A 22,225-nucleotide genomic window follows, 5' to 3' on the forward strand; every position below is an offset into this window, starting at 1 on the left:
GCAGTGGGAGTAGGCTGTAGTAAACACTAATTCTGCTTTACTTTGTCAAATAAATAATTGCACACAATTTGATAAAGCCAAAATGTAGGACATAAATACTTGCTTCTCAGGAATAATTCACATTGAGTCATTGGCACGTACTGCTGCTGGCTCCCCTCTCTTCTGCTCACACAGAATAAGATTCTGCTTCTTTGGCTTGTCCTGGAGAACGTGCAGAGGGCTGGCTCAAGGGCCATAAGTGACTTCAGAGAGAGACATAATTTAGGTATCATCCAGATCAACATTTCCTGCTGCTGGATTTACACTTTCATCTGTTTCTTGAGCAACATTGCTAACACTTTTATTTCTGAATTTCTTTAACATTTTTTTCCTGGCCATCTCTTCCAGTAACGTGGTTTGCTATGATATATTTTAATGGCTGGTACCTTTTCCCCCCCACTCAGGTTTCATTTTATGGAACGCTGCATCAAAACATGATGCGGTGCCGCTGCCTGTGCGGCGCTGACATCTAATATGGTTCTGGTACACAGCAGCCAGAGGGGAACATATTGATTTTTATAACTGATGATGACTCGAGTAGATCTCTCTTTCCTGCCTGTTCTGCACCCACGGAGGTGAAACTTGTATTTGCCTCTCGGAGCTGCAGGTCTGGGCACTGCTTAGTGCTTGGGGCTGACATTGCTTTATATAGTGCAGGCCCTTGTACTTACTGCTGTGCTGTTGAGAAAAGATTTATAATGTCATCCTAATGGATGCCGTGCGACCCGCTTGAATCAAAGTTACTGGAACGCCACTTCTTGAGGAGCAGCTCCAGCATTTGCCAGTCGCGGTGACTTTGGACCTGGTCCTGGTGGCTTTGGACCTGACCTCCCGGGTGGTGGTTAACGAACTCGATCCCTGCTCTAGTCTTGCGTTTCCTAAGGGGTTTGCATTAGATGGGCTCTGACACACTGTCACACAGATTAAACACGTTGGTAATTCCAGCTGGGATTAGCTCCAGCAGAAATTTTAATAATCTCAATTTCAGCCATGTAGCATCACTTTGAGCAATGATCTGAAAACGTCACCCTGTGCTTCAGTCGTGAAGTTTTAGCTGCTGATCCCACACAGCTCCTCAGTGACCAGTACCAGCACTAACAAGCGCAGTGTCTTTTTCTCTTTCAAAAGTACTGGGAAATTTAATGTTACGAAGAAAAACCTCAATTTTCAGTAGACTTTCTGTTCTAACTTTCAAATCGCATAGCACTGCTGAGCAGATGAAACAGAAATGTGGCTAGTTCATTGGGAAATTTAAGAAATAACAGAAATTACTTTGTCTGTTGCAGAGTTTGCAAAGGAAACAAGTTGAAATCTCAGCTATAATGAATTTCTGTTCTCAATCGATATTATAAATTAAGATATTTGTGCAGTAAAGACAAGTGGAGGTTTTCTGTTGCTTGAGTCACAGCTGAGCACCAAGATAAACTTTAAGGTGTGATGGGAGGGGGAAAAAGAAACAGTAAAGAGATGTGTGGCAGTGATTGTGCTGAGGGAAAATGCTCTTTTCAATGCAATCTCTACACTCTTCTTCTGCTTTAACGATTTATTCACAGCAAGCAGAGTGGTAGCAAAAATGAGCCGAATGCCATTGCAAACGCCGGGAATTTTAATGGTTTGGATGGCCAACAGTTGGAAAACAAAGTATTAATGAGAAGAGTTGTTGAATTCTTCTTAAAAGAAGGAATTCAGACCGCCGTTTGTTGGTCTTTTCATTTCCTTTTTGCCAGCAAGGTGTTAGGAAGGGTGACTGAGAGGAAGATGTTTGTTTGAACACTCCAAGGTTTGAAGCGTTGGGTGCCCGGCGGTGAGTTTGGGGGCGCAGGGACCTGGGGCCATCCCTGATGCTCTCTAACCTCAACACCCCATGGCACTTGAACTTGCCGCTGTGTGTCCATTGGGAGTCAAGGCAGTAGTGTTATCCCTGCACAACCTCATGCATCCCATTCATGAGGCTTTTTTCCCTCTTCTTTTTAATTGTAGTCTGGATTCTGATTGAAACATTTCGAAAGAAAATGTTCCTAGACTTAAATGGACAGCAAAGGAGAAGAAAATGGAATTGCTGCAACTTTAATGAATGTATTCAGCTTTATTATTTCAGAAGTAGTAACGTAATTGCTTTTTCCATTCACTAGCAAAGAAGTTTTCACCAATAATAAATAGGATTTTAATGGAAGTTGTAGAAGTGGTTATGGCCGGTAATAGCCATTAGAGTACTTGCAATTTTCAAATTAGATGCACATAATTGGTCATAAAAAGAAAATTTCATTTGTTAAAAATCTGTGGAAACATATTGAATTATAATGTCGGAAATGATGCTGTTACTTTCTTGTCATATTTAATAGTCAGGGTTTAGTCAAGTTTTAAATGTATTGCCTAAACAAATAGTATATTTGGAAAATATACAAAGCATCAGTGACTGTTTCCACAGAATGGAAAATTTAGTAATTGCATCCGTATTATCCAATAGCTTTCCTGAATAATTGCTTTCTCAACAGCTTTTTATTGGTGGAAAAATGAACTAGTAATAATGATAAACCCATATAACTACTTCTCACAAAATCTCACATTATTTCTATTGATAACCTCATGTACAGGGTGTCACAACGGCGCTATAGATTTGTCAGCAATGTAGCAAGTTTGTAAAAAGAGATGGATTTTATATATGGTGTTAATTAAAGAAAAGCCAAACTACTTTTAACTGCATTTTTATAAAGTGTTGCTAATTTACAGGCATAAAACATCAAAGTTCTGTCCATAAAATGTCTCCACAGCTGCCAGTATTAAAATAAAAAGCCTCCAAAAAACAAAACAGTCTGTTGGGCAGGGAGCATACCCCTGCTGTATGCCCCAAACAGGGTTCTCCACGTTTGGTTCTAAGGTTATCAGTTCTGACCGTGAGGCTGCTGGTGCAGATGGGAGTTTTTGAGGGGTGGTTGGGATGCCAGCACCTACCGGGGTCTTGAGAGCTTCACAAATGGGTCTTTCAGCAGGACTGAGTCCTTGGTGAGGCCCCAGCCTCGTCTCCTTGTTCTCTGTGGGCATGCAAGGGAGGATGGCTTTACAGTCAGACTTGATGATTATCATAGAATCATAGAATGCTTAAGGTTGGAAGGGATCTCTAGAGATCATCTAATCCAACCCCCCTGCACATGCAGGGTCACCTAGAGCACGTGGCACAGGGTGGCATCCAAGCGGGTTTGAAGATCTCCAGAGAAGGAGACTCCACAACCTCTCTGGGCAGCCTGTTCCAGGGCTCTGTCACCCTCACTGTTCAGAAATTTTTCCTTAAGTTCCTGTGGAACTTTTGATGCTTCAATTTCTGGCCATTTCCTCTAGTTCTGTCGGTGGCCACCAGTGTAAAGAGGCCAGCACCATCCTCCTCACTGCCTCCCTTGAGAGGAGACTCAATGATCAGTGATGACTTATGGTTGGAGTCGATGATCTGAAAGGTCTTTTCCAACCGTGGTGCTTCTGTGATGGTCCAGGGCAAAAAAACTCACCTTCTTGCTTGAACCACAAGCCGTGCGTTGCTCACCTCACGCTGTGTTCTCTCTCTGCGCAGGCCAGGCGGCGCGTTGGCGGGCCGTGCTGTTGCCGGCGCGCGGCGGAGGGCGGCCGTGCCCGCTGCAGCTCGCGCAGCACCGACGCTGTCCCGTCACGCCATGCTACCGCTGGGCGCTCGGAGCGTGGGCCCCGTGCCAGCTGCAGGTAAGGCCCCCCGCGGCCCTCGCCCCCCGCTCCCGCCACGCTCCGCGTTGACGTTAGCACTAAAAATCGCCGTAATACGACAGAATTGATTTAGGCTGCTCTTCGGAGCTTTGAGGTGTTTTTTTTTTTTTCCTTTTTTCATTGATAGCGTTGATAAGATCCATGGTAAAGCGGGGAAAGTGCAAGAACAGTAAACCTGCTCACATAATCTTGCAGCCATCAAAAACTATTTATAACAATATGAGTGCTAGTACTATGAGCTGATAGAGGTATTAAAGGAGATTTACAGAGTAAATGTGCTTGAGTGAGCATAGCCATGGTGACCTATAATTTAATTATATAAAATAACTCTAACACAAAAATAGGCCAGTTTTCAGGAGCATTTTGTGGGTTTTTTTTTCTCCTTCCCCTTTTTTTCTCCTTCTACGTGTTGTTTTTTTGTTTTGGTTTGTTGTTTTTTTTTAAATGCTCTACAGCAGGTCTCTCTCTACAAGCTGTTAAGTACGATAGTGTAAGTTATGGTATGAAATGCTGATTTCTGCTTTCTCCTAAGTGTGACTATCTTTTTAATGATCTAAAAATGGCTGGAATAAATTGCCATGTGCTGCACATACACTCTGCACCTCTGCTTTGTCAGCACTGGCGTCTTCATTTCTCACTACCCTTGAGTTGCATCAAGCTTGAATTGATTTCCTCCCCCCCACACACACACTTTTTTCCTTCCCCTTATCCATTAGATCGTGTTTCATATATTCAAGCATATTAGTTAGTAAGCCAGATTAAGTGGACGTGAATCTCTTGTGCTGAAGTTTCCCAGGCAGAAAGGAACCTGCTCAGTCTGCATCAAGCCGGTTTTGCAGAGGTGCAGGTGAGAAGTGTGGTGAAGGGGAAGAACCTCCTCTCCAATCCCAAGGCATGGACCTCTGCAAGGGTCTGTGGCTGCTTCTCCAAACTGCAGAGTATAGGAAATTAGGCCAATAATGCGTGTAAAGACATGTTTTTTGTCTTTTGTGGCCTGCCCTCTAGTATGGTGTGGCTTCTTGAGTACCTACTTGCTTTCTTGACAGCGGCAGATTGGGTGCAGGAGAGTATCTTAAAGCTGCACAAAATAGTCCCAGTGGCATCACAGATACCTAGATTATAAATGAAATCTGGCTTGTTACTGTCTTTGGACAGTCCAAGACCAGCAAAGCAATTAAGGCCACCTTCCTTTCGCTGTTCTTACACTGAATGACAACTCACTGCAACTGAAGATGTACGTATGATCTGTGTATGTACTGCATATTTATTTATCACATCCTCAACTGGCTTTTTGTCCACCTAAGGCAAGTAAATTCTGCTGAACGTTAGGAAGAGGAGCTTCAACTACAGGAAATAACCTAGCTGATAATTCATATTCCTTATTAATTCTTTTAACGCTCGAGCATATTCCAGCTGAATAATGCGTCTTGAAGAATAAAAATGTGTGCATCCAGCAGACTGCAAAATTTCAGCTCAAAGCAAGTAATCATAACCCGCTCTAACCCGCATCGCGTTCCGCACTCTCAGTGTGATACAGCTTGTTTCTCCTCTCAAATTACTGCGTTGTAGTTCCTCTGCTCTTTGTTTTGTTTTTTTGGAGAGGAGCCATTTTTTTCATGTCCAGCTCTCTTTAATGAGGTGCTTAGGAATTAAATGCAGTTCGTAAATATAGGGCGATTTATCTTGTGCTCCTCTGGAAAAGAAGCTTAAGCTTACTTTCTAAAGAAAGCTCTCAGAAGTCCTGCTTTCAAGGGTAATTTGTTAAATAAGGTAAATGCACAGTGTAGTAGAACCAAAATACATATTATGAAAATGTCCTCCTGTAGTAATATAAGGAGGACACCTAATTATAAGGCTAAATTATTTCTTCCTTGTATTATGAGATAAATGAGAATGTATTTCTTAATCATCGAAGGACCATAAGTTGACTTCATGTGAATAATTAGGGGTGTTTGTGTGTTTAGCAATAGAGCTTGTGAAGGGTTTTGTGTTGCTGATTTTCGCAGTCTATCAATGGTTGTGTGGCTGTCCAGGAAATTGCATGTATCACAGGCAGACTTCAGCACTCAAGGGGAGGAAGGACTTTGAAACCAGACAATATAGATAGTCTTAAAGGGATACATTGCATGGATCATTTTCCTCCTGGAGTTGAATTATTTTACCCTGATTTGTAGGAGGCAAACGGTAAAATTAGCTGTGTCTGACACTGTGGCTGACATAATTTTTCCATTCTAAAAATATAAGCCAAGTAGTTAGGCATTACCGAGCACTAAGTACCTTTGATTCCCAAGCTATGAACCCTTCCTTCCTAAAGTGTTTTAAATGTGTCCGTTAAATATGATCATATAAATCTTTCTTATTAAGAATTTTTATGTAATTCAGCACCAACATGGATGAGACTGGCATTGGGCAATCAACTGTTTACCTAAAATACCTGTGAGCTTACATGGAACCCAGGAGAGGGTGAAGTAAGAGTAGGTCTGTGTAGATGCTGTCATACAGCAGCATGTTAGCAAATTAAAACATCTCTGGTTGTCCAAACACTATCCTAGATTACACTTGCATTTGGTTAGTTGTATCTCTCCTCTCTAGCGAATGACTAAAAGCCAAAATCTTCTCCTTGCTTCCTGAGTGGTCGTGTGGGGTGAAGGGGGCTCACGGGGGCAGGCTGCGTGTGGGGAGGATGGAGATCCCCAAGGGAACATGTAGGGAACCCCAGGCTCTCTCTGTGGTGGAAAGGGGCAGTGCAGGAATTTGTCCTGTCCACTGGAGCTCAGGGCCCTGCACATTTTCTGCAAGGAGCTCATGACTTGAGAGAAAAATCCTGGTTTTGCGCAAGCCTCAGATCATCACATCTACCAGGGAAAGGCATTTACAACACAGATTGGATCCCCCAGAGTTCTGAATATTTGATAATCTCCTAGGCAATTTTCCTCTGATTAGGAGCTATTCACTGGATCCTCGTTGTGCCATTACTGTAGCAAACTTCCACTGATTCCACACCTATTAATTAGATCCTCAAATGTATAATTTTGAGGACATGAATAATTTTTAAGATGATATGAAAGTTAATGCAGTGCTCCTGCATTGCATATGACCTTGCCAGATGTATTGAGAAAGTCAATGTCAGATCCATCCATAAATGGCAGGGCAGCATTGCACTTCTGAAGTGTGTCATTGGTTTCTGTTGATTGCAAAAAACTACTTCTGGCCTTGAATGAAAGTAAGTAAATGGAAGCCACTATTCAAAAGCTAACCTTTACCTTTTGAAGTGTTTGAGATGCCATGGTTCTTATTTATTTCTTATCCTAAGCATAGGAAAATATGAGTATATTTCCAGTGTTGCATGGTAGAGGAATGACAAATGTTGCCTTGAAGCATGTTGGTTCTCATAGTGGAGACTATGGTACCAAAAGAAAAGAGCTTTGTTTATATCTGTTGTTCATATTTTTATATAAACTATTTGTATAATACATAAATTTATAGATATTTAGATATGTTATATATAAAAGAATACATATCATTTTAAAAACTATTTTTGGCCTTTCTAGTAATCTTCAGTCATTCCATGAGCCATTTCTTTGAGCTGGAAATACACTACTGTTTGATTAGTGCCCATTTCCCCAGAGAATTTTCTCCACATCGTATTCTGTTTCCACCAGCAATTTCTAAGAACTCTAACCCAATTGACAGCTGCATGAGTTATTCACACACCATTAATCTGAGACCGCAGTAGAGGTTTTGGTGGTGAAACAGTAATTTAGAACAGTAAGTTACATACTGACTAAAGTGAAACATGGTGTTGAAAACTTGAAAATCTCGCTGCATATAGTAAATCTGCACTAATACTTCTCTAAGACACTTTTGATTAGAAACTGCTTTAAATCCAACTAGTTAGGCTCCTATTTTCATTTCATTGTGTGTCAGCAAAAAGAGGAATGCAGAAAATGAAAAAGGTACCACATGTATATGGGAGAGCCATTCTTGAGATTTTTGCTATCAAACATGCTGGTGAATAAATGTGCCTGGTAGGGAGCCTTTCACTTCCACAGATGAAGTCCATTATTTAAAAAAAAAATGTGCTGCCAAGTGATCCAAGTAGCACTTCCCCCAGTTATATAAAGGCAGCTTTTCAGCTCTCGAGTTTTATTTACTGAATTTTGTGAAGTGTCATTTCTACAGGGTTTCAGCGGCGTGTGCAAAGAGCGTCACACAGATTTAAGGTGCTTGCCTCTGCCATCATTGCAACCCTGCTTGTCAGAGGGGATGAAACAATTCCAACCTTTAAAATGGCCCAGCATCCTCAGTCCTCGATCATCAGTTTAGCCAAATGATTCTGGGTTTCGAGGAAAGGTGTAGCTGGTATTTTGTTATATTGCTAAATGTTTCAGGACTGGGCTGAGGAGTGGCTCAGATGGAGCTTTCTATTGCTTGTTCAAAGTTAATTCAGTGCTAACAGACCGTGGCTAATGTTGGAAGACAATTCAGTAGAGTGTGTGCACTGAATGGTGATATCTGTCCACTTCAGAATCAATACCTGTCTGCACAATTAAGGAATTACACAAACATCCTGGTGAACGACAATCCTAGCAGTCAAATTAAAAGCGTTGACAAATTTTTACTGCTGCAGACTTAGATAATTCAAACACTTGTGTTGGCCTTTATCATCAGAGGAGGTGAATAGAAATGTCCCTTCTTTGTGGCCAGGCTCTGCCTTTGGCTTCTTTAGAGTAGCTGAGAATTTTTGCTTTCAGGTAGCTGGGCCTATCTTAAGAGTCAGTAAATTCAGTAGCTCTAATCAAAGGCATGAAGGCTCAACCCACAAGAATGTGATTCTTTTCCAGGATATTCATGATTTTTGGTATCCACCTCTTCTCACAGAAGGTTCCAAGCTTTGCTGTATGGGAAGTGACCAACTGTCCTGAAGCAATACTCTTTACACATCCTTTCCATCCATGCCACTGCTAGGCACAGGCTTCAAGTCCTGTGTATTTGATTTGTTCCAGCTAATTCGTTTCACTATTGCATTTTCTTTTGCTGCTCTTAAAGAAAACTCCTCTTATGCTGCCCTAGAGTTGTGACCCCATTCCACTCTGAACTGTGTTAGTGCTGAGTACAGTAGTTCTCATCCGTGTGTAGCATCCCGTCGACTCCCAGAGGCAGAGCTGATAGGAAGGCATTTGTGTGCTGTTTTCATGCTTTGGTTGTGACATACATCCCAATACAACCCTGTCAGCACAGGGGGAGGAACCTGGCAGTGCTCCTGGGTTTCTGCTTCAGCAGAGACATGCCTGGAGATCTCCCTCTGTCCTCCCATGACCTGGCATACTTGGAAGAGAGTTCAGTCCAGGGAGCAGATTCATGTCTTGGAAGCTTTTTCAGGTGGAATCAACCTTCTTTCTTCTGCGATGGGCCTGTGTCAGCAGCATGTGTTTCTGTTCCTTTCTGTCATTTTACAGGGTGGACAGTGTGGAGATGGTTTCCAAGTCCGCAACCTCACATGTGTAGTGCATGATGCATCTGTTCCTGTTACCTCCAGACCAGTGGAAAATGCTTTATGTGGTGAGCTACCACCAAAAGAGAGTGTGCTGCAATTACCCTGTTCTGTGCCTTGCCCAGGTAAAGTCACTGGGGAGTCGCAGCAGATTCCTGTTTGAAATAGCTTTTTGAGGTAGAGGTGCCTCCGTAGTTCAGCAGATGTAACTCATGCTGGTAGAACAGCTGTTGTTCATTTTTTGTTTTAAGCTATTTTACAAAAGCCAGAGTTATGCTCAGGCCTCAACTGTTCAAGCTCCTAGTCGTTCTTTTCGGGGAGAGATAAGATACTAGATGAAGCAGAACATCTGAACAACGACTATCACTGGGTGACAAACTGGTGGTGTTTCGCTATTAAAGCTGATGTAAACTTAGGCTGTTCTTGTGCTTTGTGGCTGATTCAGTTTGATAACCCGTGATTTGTTCATTCAATGTGTAGGTGATTGCCACCTGACAGAGTGGTCGGAGTGGAGCTCTTGTGAGCTCACGTGCATTGGTGGCAGGAGCTTTGAGACAACAGGTCGCCAGTCTCGGTCAAGGACATTTATAGGTCAGGCTTTTGAGAACCAAGAGAGCTGTTCTGGACAAGTCATGGAGACGCGGCCTTGCTCAGGTATCGTTGCCACAACGCTGCTCTCTCCTCTTCAAGAACTTGTTTTGATTATGTTCAAATGTGAAGACTGACTGGTACTGGTGGCTTTGTGTTGTAGGAGGGAAGTGTTACAGCTATCTGTGGAAAACCAGCCTTTGGCAAGAAAATGAGCGCACCGTGTGGTGTCAACGCTCAGATGGGATAAACGTCACAGGTATAGCCAAAAACTGCATGCACGATTGTGACTAAAAAGTCTTCATGCCATCTTATTTCTTGCTGTGAATCAGCTGCTCAAAGGACAGAGGGAGCGCCTTTCCACGCTCCTTCAGAATATGGATTCAGATTTGTATGTGGGAAAGACAGGTAGGGTTTTACCAACCTTGTTACCAAGTCAGCATCATGCATGTTGTTAAATGAGAATAATTGGGTGAGTTCCCCCCTGTTGTGTGCCGGGTCACAGGAAGAAATGGGTATGCACGTACTAAAAGGCCTGCCTGACTTGTACCAACTGATAGTGCTGCAACCTCTTCCTAACTCTAAAGAAAAGAAGAGAAAATCACATGCACGCTAGAGAGCCCAGATTCTTTAGCTCTTCTTCTATTCCATGCACAGGAATTTCAAATCACTCGGAGTTCAAACTGTGAGATTCCTGCTGTTCCTGTGACCTACAAAGTCTTCCTGTACATGATGAAAAGTGAAATTCATGGTCAGCACTTTGAAGCTCCATGACTTCTTGGCAAAGGCAATAGGCCTTGCACATCCTTGTTCTATTTATGTGACTTATTACAATAATATACAAATTCTTATGTGCAAGGGTTGCCAAGTAGTTAAGAACACATTAACATTTTTTTTTATGCCTTTAGAAGCACAGAATTTCCCCAAGTGGGAAGGATGGGCTAAGGTGTTAATGCAATTGTCTTCTGATGCAGATAAGACATTAATGGGGCTGAAGATTATCTGCATCTAATTCTGTCCCCAACTTTCTATGTGGCTTGTGGCAAATTTGTTAATTCTGGATATCTCCATTCTCAATTAGTAAGATGGATATGATAATAATTTCCTGCCTTGTTAAGGCAAATTAATTAATGTGATGTCTACTGATATTATGCTAATGAGCTTAATAGACAAGTATTTAACAATATAAAATAAGCAAGCAAGTAATAAGTACACTGTAGTGATCCAAGCAAAAACATTGTAAACATTGTAGAACATACCCTTTAAAGAAGTGCTTGGTAATTTCTTTTGCAGGAGGGTGTTCTCTTCAGACCAAACCAGCTGAAATTCAGCACTGCAGTCCAGCATGCAGGAAACCCTTCTCCTATTGCACACAGGTAATTAGTTGCTACAGAATATGCTTGAGGAATTAACACTGCAAAATCTATTCAATTATCTTCTGTATCTCAGATGCATTTTAGGTCCTTCGAAACTGGTGTGCACATGATACCACCTCGAGGAAGTTGCAGGAATTTCAGTCTGAAAGGAAACCCTTACACATCTGTGCCAAGTGATGGTGGTGTTATTTTGGGTTTGTTTTTGCAGAGCAGTTTTGGAACCACTTAGTTAAACTCTCATTAAGTTCTATTATGTCATGCAGCAAATAAGGCCTGCTTAGAGTTGATGTGGGAGGGAATAAAGAGTACTTCCCTTTTCTCTCCCCCGTGGATACAGAAGCCCGCAGGGTCTGTGGTATCATGATCCCACCATCCCTATGCCACCTCCTAAAACAAAACCTGGAAGGGACTCATTTGCTGGAATGTGCAGCGTCCACAAAACCTCTTGAAGCACCAAGCCATTTTCTCTGCTTTGTCCCCAAGCCAACTCTAGGCACAGATGGTCGAGAGTGGCACATCCTCTAATACTGCACTCCAGTGCAAAACCTTCCCAAAAGGGCCTTTTGTTAGTCTCTGTGTCACAGTGTGACAGATCCCTTCGACTGGCCAGGCTGGTGTTGGGGAATAGTTGCTTCTGAAAACAGCCTCAGCATCAGCTGGGCTCGTGGGAGGACGAGCACATGGGAGACGACCTTGTGGGCAATCGAGTATGGCCATGAGGCCTCTGAGAGCCTGGAGAGACATAAAAGTGATGGGTAAAATGGCATTTATTATCTGTGAAAACTCTCGAGATTCCATTTTCTGCCCAAAGCCTCTGGAAAGCTCAGGATCATCTACCAACAAAATGAGGAGCTTGTGGCAAAATGCTGAGGTTAAGAGTTAACTTCTGATCACAAAAAATGTAAATCATTCACTTGTTTGGATCATAAGTATCAGACCCTCAGACAGATTAAAAACTAATTAGCAAAGAAAGGCAACTTAAGAAAGCTGTATTAAAGTAGACAACCAGAAGGTCGAGTATCTGTTTAGTGAGTGACAGACTTATAAGGAACCTCTAGGAAAAGCTGTCTAGATTGATACAAGTCAATGGATGTTTAGTCATAAAGACAGTGCTTCATTTTAAGAAATATTGGAATGGAAGTACTTTGAAATAGAGGATTTGGATCTGGAGTCAGACTGTTTCTTTGTTAGTCTTATCTACTGTCCAGCCTAGTTAGCATTAAAAGTTTTATTGATGACAGGGGATTGTGGATGAAGCCACAGATGCCTATGATTAAGCCTGTTAGGATGGAAATGCGTGAAAATGGCTTCATGTTGGTCTTTTCTATAATTACTGACTCTTTCTCAACCAGTATCTTTTATACCTGTTGTCTTTTGCTCTGAAGTGGATTTGCACGGACTCTGTTTTGGTAGAGCTGATTACATATGCAGGAAGTACCTTGCAGTTTCTTCATAGTTTACCTACAATTTGCACTGTTGGGCTGGAGGATACTATTTAAATATCAAATTCCTTTTTGTCACCTAGAAAGGAGTCTGCGGATGTGAGCGAGGATATACAGAAATAATGAGATCAAATGGCTTCCTGGATTACTGCATGAAGGTACCAGGTTTAGAAGATAAGAAAGCTGATGTTAAGACTATTGCTGGAAAAAATAAACCTGTCAACTCGAAAATGCATGACATTTTCAAAGGATGGTCTATTCAACCTTTTAATCCAGGTGAAAAACTTAAATATGAATGGAATAAATTTTCTTTACAACATTTCTGTGGAGGAAAGATACTTGCTTTGTAGATCATAACATCAGAGATTGTGGCTGGGAGCCACAGAGCCCTCTCACAATTGCTGACTTGTGTGTCATCCTTCCTTCCTTTGTGGCTATATAGAGTAATTATAATCCTTTGTGCTGAGAGATAGCAGAGACAAAATGAGGCAATAATATTTTGAAAAAGGATACTCCTGTGTGTTTGGGGGGGAATGCTTACTGTTATTATCTGATGATGTTTCTACAAATGCTGTGTTCAGACCAGGAAAGACATTGATCGCTAACACTTCAGAAGGCTGAGAGCAGAGTACATGTTAAAATTTCATAAAAGAGCTTTGTTTTTTTTTTCTTGGCACATTTCAAAAGCATATTAAAAAAAAAGTGGAAAATGTATGGAAAGTTGAAGAGGCTGTATTTTTAAGTGTTGAGATTAAGACATTAAAATAATAATTAAAAAAAGATTTCCCCTCACCCCTTCCCCAAAACAGGCAAGCTATGGTACCCAAACAGTGAGTTTTAACCTCATCTCTCTCTGGTGAGAGATTACTTGTCACTTAGTTTTGTTAGCTTTTTTGGTGAGTTTCTCATTTTAAAATCTTTTGCACAACATAAACTTATTCAAAATAAATTTCTAACATAGGAATTAAACTTTAAAATGGGAGAAAGCAGTGAGGCCTGTCAAAATGCATTAATTCTCCCCATGCCCTAAAACCCTCCCAGTGCCTCCTTCCCTTTTCTCTGGGATGTAACACCGCATTTGTTTCCTGTTAGTTTGTAATGAACATGGGATTTTAGACAACATGTAGTGAAATTTTTGCTGCAGTGTTCAAGGGGCCATGTATGTGATCGCGCTTTGAATGTTACATTTACATATTTGATTTGCACGTGGTAGTTACCCTTTGCGTTGACAGTCTCAGAGCTAACAGAGCTTAGTCCAAAGGCTTTTAGAGTTGGCTGGGTTAAGATCAAGCTCATCATCCCAAAGCCTGGGCAGTCTGCTGGCACCTCAGGTCACAGGTTTGGGGTTAGTTCCCTTTGTGTGGGTGTCTATAGACTTACTCAGGTGTCCTGCCTTCAGCTGATACTTTGTGGGGTGGCTGGAAGGGAGAGGGGAGTAGGTGGATGCTTCTCCCACAGGTGCAGGTAGAGAGAAAGGAGGACTAAGGAGCTTTTGCAAAGCATGGCATGATTTAATTTTGGGGCAGAAACATTACAGAAAAGGTAAATGGCAGAGCAACAAAGTAGGCGCATGTCTGCTGGGCAATGCCATGGAGCCCTGTGGGTTTCTTCTCAGGCTGGTCCTGCAGACCACAGCTCTGAGGTAGTAGCCCCTCATAGTTTATATCTACAAGAGATTCTTTAAGTCCAGATCTGGGCAAGAAGCAAAAATGCTGATATATTTTTAATGATTATTATTAATGCATAGCTTTTAATTCAAGAACCATCAACACAACAGCAGGGAAGTGCCCCTCTGCTCAAGCTGAGCCGTGTGTGCAGAAACTCTTGTCCAACCCTGAATCTACCAGCCTTGACGAGAGCCCGATCTCACTTAAAACTCGTTACTTTTCCTGCTCCCATGGTCCAGCTAGAAAGCCATTGCACAACTTTATCCCTCTTAGCTTTACAAAGCCTATTCCTATTTTTATTCTAAGCTGAATTTATTCCCATTTGCCCTTGTCCAAGTGATTTTTTTCAGCTCTAAGTAGCTTGTTCACTCTGGTATTCACCCCTGGTGACCCTGGGGGCCCTGCAGAGGACGGTGCTGTCCCCTGCAGTCTGCGTGTCCAGGGCTGCACGTCGTGGGTGCCCGGGGTTTCCGTGGGGCTGGCGCAGCCTGTGCCACCCCCCAGCTGGTGCCTGGTGCCTGCCCCGTGTCCTGCTCCTCTCCGGGACCGGCACCGGCTCCCGGGAACGCGCTGCAGGAGCGCCGCCGGAGGGAAGGTGCTGCCGTTGAGCACTGAGCTGAAGGTTCCCTCTGAGTTTTCGTCAGCAAAGCCTGAGATCTTTACCAAAGTTAGAATTCTACCTTGAAAAAGATTGCAGGAAAATATTGTCCATCAAAAGCCTCCTCTTTGTGGCTCGTTCCCAGGCAGTCTTTGCTGTATTTCCTACTAACTAATATCAATTTTGCTTGTACATTTTGTCTCTATTTATTCCATGAAGAGTTTGTGTATTTTAACATAAAGCCTCTTGCATTTGCCTTCCCTCCCTCTCTGCTTTCTCCTCATCTTCCAATAGATGGTAGACTGAAGATGTGGGTATATGGAGTATCCGCTGGTGGGTTCCTCATCATCATTGTCATGATTTTTACATCCTACCTTATGTGGTAAGTTCTGTGTGTATTTTGTCCCTTTGTTTTGTTTGCTTTTATCTAAGTAATCTGAAATACAGCACAGTCAAAACCCTCAGTTGCAGAGATTTAATCTTTGAGGTCTTAAGAAAGAATTGAACTTGGATATTTAACTACCAACATTTGGCCCCTACCTCAGAATAATTTAAAACTCTCAGAATTGTAGATGCTAACTGATACATCCTTGGAGAAGTACTCTTGAGTGTATAGACTATGTATGTGTCTATTTATGGAAAGCATTTTTTGGTTATCAGAAGGCACTTAGGTTTATTCAGACTTCTGCTAGGATTAGATGGGCATTTTATTGTACACACTTCACAAAAAGGTAAGTAAAACTGAAACACTCCGAAGGCTGATTGGATCTGGATGCTGGCTTCCATTCAAGGAAGGACTAGGTAGAATACCTGCATTCCATTGGAAAATGCTGCTTGACAAGGGAATGCAGTGGAGATCTTGGAAATGTGAATGCAGTAAAAAAGGCAACTGGGGAAATTCTGTTTCCCTCCAACTAAGAAGTAGGAGGCATCTGATGAATTTATCACTTTATATAAAGGAAAGGTGTTATTTTTCACACAGTGCACTGTTGCCTCACCGGTATCGGGTACCGTGGATGCCAGAAAGTGCTGGGCTCCCCCGGGCCCTGCTGGTCCCGGGCGATGGGATCCCTGGCATTAGCTGTGCCTGGAGTGGGCAGGAGTTCCAGTGATTATAACCATCGAAACTGTGCAAACCTCCAGCAAAGCTGAGACAGATCTGGAGAGCCACAACTGCTCACCTGGCAGTGACGTTACCCTGCACCACACTCGTCCTCCCTCTCATTCTCGCCTTTTCTTTCTCATTCAGTCTCTCTCTCTCTTTAATTAGCTTAAGTAACAGAGTTTGGATGCTAGTTGGGAGTTTCTTTGTAAGATGTAAGTACCACATCTCAGTGACACCCAAGTGGAGCATATAGGGAATTTTTTAAACCTCAAACATTTCTCCATCACTTGAAGACTAGTAAGAACATGTCTCAAAAGCAACAGTTATTGCTTCTTCAAGGCAAGGGAAAAATGACTATATCCCTGTTGCAAGCAGGCGGTGTCTCCATTTTTCTGTGAGATATCCCTTGTTCTGTCATCCAAGATGACAACACTGGGGATTTCTGATTTCGTCCTGCAGATGCAGAGCCCGGCAGGCCGTGGGCTGCCCTGTGCTTCTAGGCAGGCTGCAACCCAACCTGCACACGTGCAGCACGGGCAGAGCTCCGGGCTGCCTTGCTCCCAAGGGACCCCTCTCCTGCAGGGTCACGTAACTGAAAAACAAAATAGCTAGCAGAGAGAGTTGTGTGATTTTCTTATGGTTATATTTTAAGCTTTATACACTACCACAGTTTGCATTTTTTCCTTATGTCCTGAAATGCTTTTATTTTCCTCGCAGCATAAAAACAAAACAGAATCAAAGCCCTCCTCCACAACAGAAGCCTCTCACCTTAGCGTACGACGGCGACGTGGACATGTAACAGGAAAAAAGAAGCCCAAACGTAGACATCCACTGCCTTAACTGCTTTCTTTTTTTGTAAGTCGCAGACTTCTCAGTTTTTTGAGGAATCTCCTGATGTGTAATATGCTGGGCAGAACAGAAAGATGGCAAACCTAGACTGTTGCCACCTCTTACAAAAAAGAAAAAGAAAGAGTCAAAGACTTGGATCCTGTGAAAGAGTGCTGAAGGGACCGCAAAACACATCTCTTCCTGTTGAGCAATGGGAATAAAAAATAAAAATCTACAGACGTCAAAAGGCATTACTAAAAATAAATAAAAAGGCATGACAATCCTGAGGAAAATGTGACATTTATTGTAAATGACAAGTTTGACACAGCATCATTATGCACTATATTAGTGCAGGGCTCTCTATTCTTCACATATTTCAACAATGAGTTTTCTAGTGTTTACATTTCGTTCGAAAGACTTTAAAACTGGATCATGCATTTTGAGGACCACAAAGAAGAATGAGTTGAAGTATCTGAAATTATCAGTTTTTTTAAAGTTTATTGCTTCTTATCCTGTTTTCTAGTCTGGAATATGATTTTTGTTTCATTTCCACCTATAGGACAGAATAAGGATTGGTATGAAAAAGCCTACGTGGTTTCTTAACTGAAAATATTTTTGAAAGAGTTGAGTAGATGGGTGTTTTGATGGGTGGCTAGAGGACTTGATTGTTTGAAAAGTATTTTGAATTAAATTAAACCATGTAGATACATTATGGCCAGTTTAAATTGTTATTCAGTTTAATTAATACAAACTCTGCTTTTGTATTTAAATTTTCTTATCTGAAATATTTATAAATTCTTTTTTCAAATTTAATTACCTGACCTCATTTAATATACATCTAACACAAATACTGTTTGTAGAAGGTCTTGCTTTTTTAAATGTTTCAAAACTGCTGAAAAGCTACATATTGTAAACATCTGGGAACATTTGAAGAGGATAAGTGTTTATAATAGTACATGTTGCAAGTAAGAAAGTGCCATCTTGTGGTATTGGCTTGTATTTATAAGCAAATAAAATGATAAGGAGAGTGAGAATATTGCTTCTGGTATATTGAATTAAATGTGTGCAAACAACATTATTAGTGTTTTACTGCGTCTGAAATTGGCCTCTGTTCTCATACAGTCTGGGGGGAGTCTGTGCTGTATTGAGTAGTAAAAGAAGTTCAGAAAATAATTGCAGACCTGGAGAGTGTTTGGTCTAGGTTTTGTGTTTCAGTGAAGAAGGCTGGTGGTCTAGAGATCATCGGGTCCTCCTGGGTAGGCAAACTGGGAGGGAAAAGGGTTACAAACCCAATTTCCCGAGGTAGATGTTCTGCTAGCCCCACTTTCTTCTGCAGAACGAGAGCTGCTTATGGGTTACCAAGCAGGATCAAGTATTTTTCAGTAACTTTGGTGTTCTAACACCCCTTTATTCCTCCTGTGCTGAACCTTGGATTAACATGTATAGGCTGAGAGGTACAAGAAGAATGTTGCCAGATCTTAATATATGTCTGTTTCCTGTGGACTAGGATGTGAGGAGAATACTTCTCTGAGAATAACAAATAAACAAACTCCATTGTAAGCTGTTCAAAAAAGCATGGGAAAGTAGGGACAATGATACAAAAAATGGTAGCTGCAATGTGTGATCATTGCCCTCCATATCAACAAATATTGAAGTCCAAATGATGCTTTTCTCTTCCACGGGCCAGCCCATTAGTGGGCTTGGAGAACCACTGAAGTGCCCTGATTTATACAAGGTTGCTGCATTGCAAGGGCCTTATTTTTAATCCTGGCGGAGCAGTATCCATTGGAGCTGCTCTGTCCTGAGAGCAGGGATAGCCCCGGGATGTTGCAGGAGATACGTCTCAAATGAAGACCCGATGATTGCTGAAGAGACATAACTCAAGGCACTGCCCACAAAACCGGTCCAGTTCTGCAGGGGACAATTGTTGCTGATAATATTGAAGAGTTTCATATACGTGTGTAGCACCTTTGTCTGTATGTGCAATATACACTGTGTTTTACATGATGTGGGATAGATAATTATTTATATGAGAATGTTAATATGCAACGCAGTACTGCAGAGCTTCATAATTTAGAGCCAGAAATGATCGTTCATGAAAATTTCACAATGTAATTGCAGGTATTCGATAACCGGGGATTGAATGAAGCTGTGAAATTGAGCTGAGGAGCTTGTGGTCCTGCAGGATCAATGAGGCTGAGAACGTAACATAATTCAGAAAAAGGCATTGGATATTTAGACAGGTACCAAGATTATTGCTGCTTGTAAGAGCCCTGCATAAATGTGCTGAAAAGGATACTCAGCCTTTAGAGCATTTTTTTTAAAGCACAGAGTTGAGTCTTGCATTTTAGTGTCCGGAGTGAGTCATGACATGAAAGAGGATTAATCCCAAATGTTGCCTGCTCAATGTTTCCTAAACTTTGTGCCAAAGGAGCTAGTGCTGACCGCTGCTGCAGCTAGGAAGGAGGTCTTGGTCTGATGCAGCAAGGTAATTCCTCCACTCCTGAGCAGGTCATCCCTTTAGGAGAGTAGCCTGATTGTGTTTAACAGAATCTAATGGTGAAGAGGTTGCCAAATGTCCTGGCAGTCTGTTTTGGTAGTTAATAAGCATCAATAGAGGAGTATGCCCTTACTGTGTCATACTTCTAGTTTCAGCACTCACTGATTTCAGTGCCTGCTGCCAGATGTTTCCTATCTCTGTATTACAGCTGTGAAAGATGCAACTCTATCTGAAAGCCTGAGATCTTTCTTCTGTGGGATTCTCTCTTCGGCAGGGAAGTAGAATAGCACCAACTGCAGTAAAACGCCAGAAAACAAATTACCGAGAAGTGCTGAAGTGTTGTGTGCCTACATAATTCATGCAATTCTTTAAATTATGCTTAGAAATAGGACATCTGCATGCACAGGTACCACATCTATGCATATGCTTGCGACTAAATGCTTGGAGCAGCTGGGCTTTTATGGGAGGTGTGTGCCATCAAACTCTGTTTCTCCAGGAGAAACCGCCTGAAGTCGTGGAGAGCTTGGTGCTGCGTGAGCAGGGTGGGATGCCAGCCACGCTCCTTCCCTGCCTCCGGGCTCTGCTTTACTCCGGAGGAAGGAGGTAATTTTCTTTGCCCTGGTAAGGGGCTGCTGTAAAACTTCCTCCAAGACGAGGTAGGTCAAGACCTGTGAGTCAGTTTGTGCTCATATCTGTAAGAATATCCTAATTGTGTAGTTCTCTTTGCTCAAATATATCTGCATTCCTGACCAGTTTCATAAAAAGCTATACTATCTCTCTTGGAAGGAAAGGGTTAAACACTTCATTTTGTTTTAGTCCTGGCAAGTATAAAGTTATCTTTAGAGACCAGCTCATTTGCTGTTAACATAGCATAGCTGGTTTCTTGAAAGAGTTATTTTTTAACTCATATGCAGCTTAGTTTCCCCTGTGAACAGAAGGAGACGTAGTTGAACGCAACGTCAGGGGTTGTCTTCATTTGGGAAGCAGTAACGCAGAAAAGAAACAATGCAATTCAGGACTTGGAAAAGATGGAGCGGGATACCGGCCGTGCCAGCTTGCCTCAGGACAGATTAAGATTCTGTCTGATTTAAAGCATTATTTAAAAGAATGAGGTGCCGCTGTTACAGGCGTGACGCGCTCCTGCCCTGGACAGATGCGTTTGGGTGTTTTTAGTGGTCTAGAAACTTTTATTTGGTGTGAAGTTACCTTAAAGAAGACTGTCTAATGCCGCTGGATAACTAGGACTAGAAAGACGAGAGCAATCACACATATCCTGATGTGGCCCAGGGGCTCTCCTGCTCATACAGATGGGTAAAGCGCACGCAGCAGGTCTTCAAGCAACAGCTCACAGGACTTCATGCAATAAACTGGAGGAATTTACCCAAACTGTTATTAAATAAATGGAATTGCATGTAGTCTTTGCTTGTTCCTTCCTGCAGGGGTGAAGGAAAGAAAAACCTCACGACAAAATCTAATAGCACAGGACTCCCCTGTCCCTTGAACTGGTTTATTATTTGGCCGCACTTTGTAATCTGGTTACATTTACACCTGAGGAGGAAAGAATGGGTTAGAATGGTTAGTTATAATGGTAATCATAGCTACAGGATGCTTCCTGCATGAATTTTTTAATATACAACCTTTTATCTTCCAATCTAATATAGTTTGTTCTTGTTTTAAAATGTAAGCAACGTTCATCGGTCACATATGAAATGTCTCAGGAAAGAATCCCAAGCCCCCATATTTGCACTGGCTGGTAATTACGCTCATTTGCTTTGATTACATGCTTTGTTACCAGAGGGTGTAGAACGGACTGTAGGCAGAGACGTGGGTTAAAACAGTTCATGGGATTTATCCCATCTGTGAAGAGATGTTTTGATAGAACGAAAAATCAGGTGCAATTTCCTCTGATAAAGAATGTTAATTTTCTCTTCTGCTTTATGAAAGTTCACCTGCATGTTATGAATATTGTAGACATGCGATGCCAAGATGACATTTGGACAAAGGACCCTTCAAACATAATAACAGTGAAAAATCTTCAACAGAAAGCAGATGAAGTGGGGCCCCAAGCAGTAATTCTGAGTCTGAAGGCGGTGGGTTTTGCAGGGTGGGCAGGGTGCAGTCTGGTTTCTGCAGGAAGCCCCTCGTGACCAGGCTTCAAGGAGCTTTTCTGCAGAAGAGGCAGCAGGGCAGGGTGGCTTTCCTTCGCCATTGCAGCCAGCTTCTTGTCAGCTCAGTTCTGCACGTTGCGTTTCGCGGGCATTAACTTGCAGATAAGGTCTCTGATCTCTTGTAGCATCAGGCAAAACCCTACCCGGAGAGGGCAGAGGAGGGGAATGTCTGATAAAATCTGAATTGGGGGCCAAAAGCTGTGGTGCAGATGTGTCACATCACAGTTGTTTGTCATTCTGTTCCTTTCTACAATGTGGCATATCCACATCCATTTTTTTCCTGTGTAGTTTCTATTACTGCAAAGCAGTACCTGGAAGTAGCTGCTGGCACTTCCTGCCAAATTATTTTTTTACTCAATTTGTTGCTGCAACTGCTGTCTTCTTGTGAGAAGTAGGTTTGCACGGACTACTCGAGTAATTCTGTGCTTTCCTCATGATTAGGGTCTGTCATAATTTTCCGCTCTCTGTCAACTTTCTCACCAACACCTGTGTTGATGAGCTGATGGGAGCAAAGCCAGATGTAGCAGAGAGGAGCACAAATCCATCCACAGCGCTCATCAGGCTGCAGGGAGGCCAAAAGGACTGACTTACTCTGCCTGTGTTGCCCCAGTATATACAAAAGGGATCATTTCTGACCAAAGGAAAAAAAAAAGAAAAAAAAAAGGAAAGAAAAACCTTTCAGTTTTGTAAA

At 42.2% G+C, this 22,225-nt stretch overlaps 1 protein-coding gene across 1 annotated transcript in view; it reads left to right on the plus strand.

The window, feature by feature from the left end:
- Positions 1 to 17,900, plus strand: part of THSD7B (thrombospondin type 1 domain containing 7B) — a 228,588-nt gene extending 210,688 nt beyond the window's left edge. Inside the window, exons 22-29 of the mRNA XM_088521788.1 lie at positions 3,602 to 3,747; positions 9,228 to 9,387; positions 9,743 to 9,916; positions 10,014 to 10,109; positions 11,144 to 11,226; positions 12,752 to 12,944; positions 15,228 to 15,315; positions 16,756 to 17,900. Of these exons, the coding sequence (XP_088377914.1) occupies positions 3,602 to 3,747; positions 9,228 to 9,387; positions 9,743 to 9,916; positions 10,014 to 10,109; positions 11,144 to 11,226; positions 12,752 to 12,944; positions 15,228 to 15,315; positions 16,756 to 16,837 (1,022 nt within the window). The 3' untranslated portion in view covers positions 16,838 to 17,900. The remainder of the gene's footprint in view (positions 1 to 3,601; positions 3,748 to 9,227; positions 9,388 to 9,742; positions 9,917 to 10,013; positions 10,110 to 11,143; positions 11,227 to 12,751; positions 12,945 to 15,227; positions 15,316 to 16,755) is intronic.
- The last annotated feature ends 4,325 nt before the right edge of the window (positions 17,901 to 22,225 follow it).

Source organism: Tinamus guttatus, unplaced genomic scaffold, assembly GCF_059628265.1.
Source record: "Tinamus guttatus ecotype Peru unplaced genomic scaffold, ASM5962826v1 Tinamus_guttatus_pri_ptg000133l, whole genome shotgun sequence".
Lineage (NCBI taxonomy): Eukaryota > Metazoa > Chordata > Aves > Tinamiformes > Tinamidae > Tinamus > Tinamus guttatus.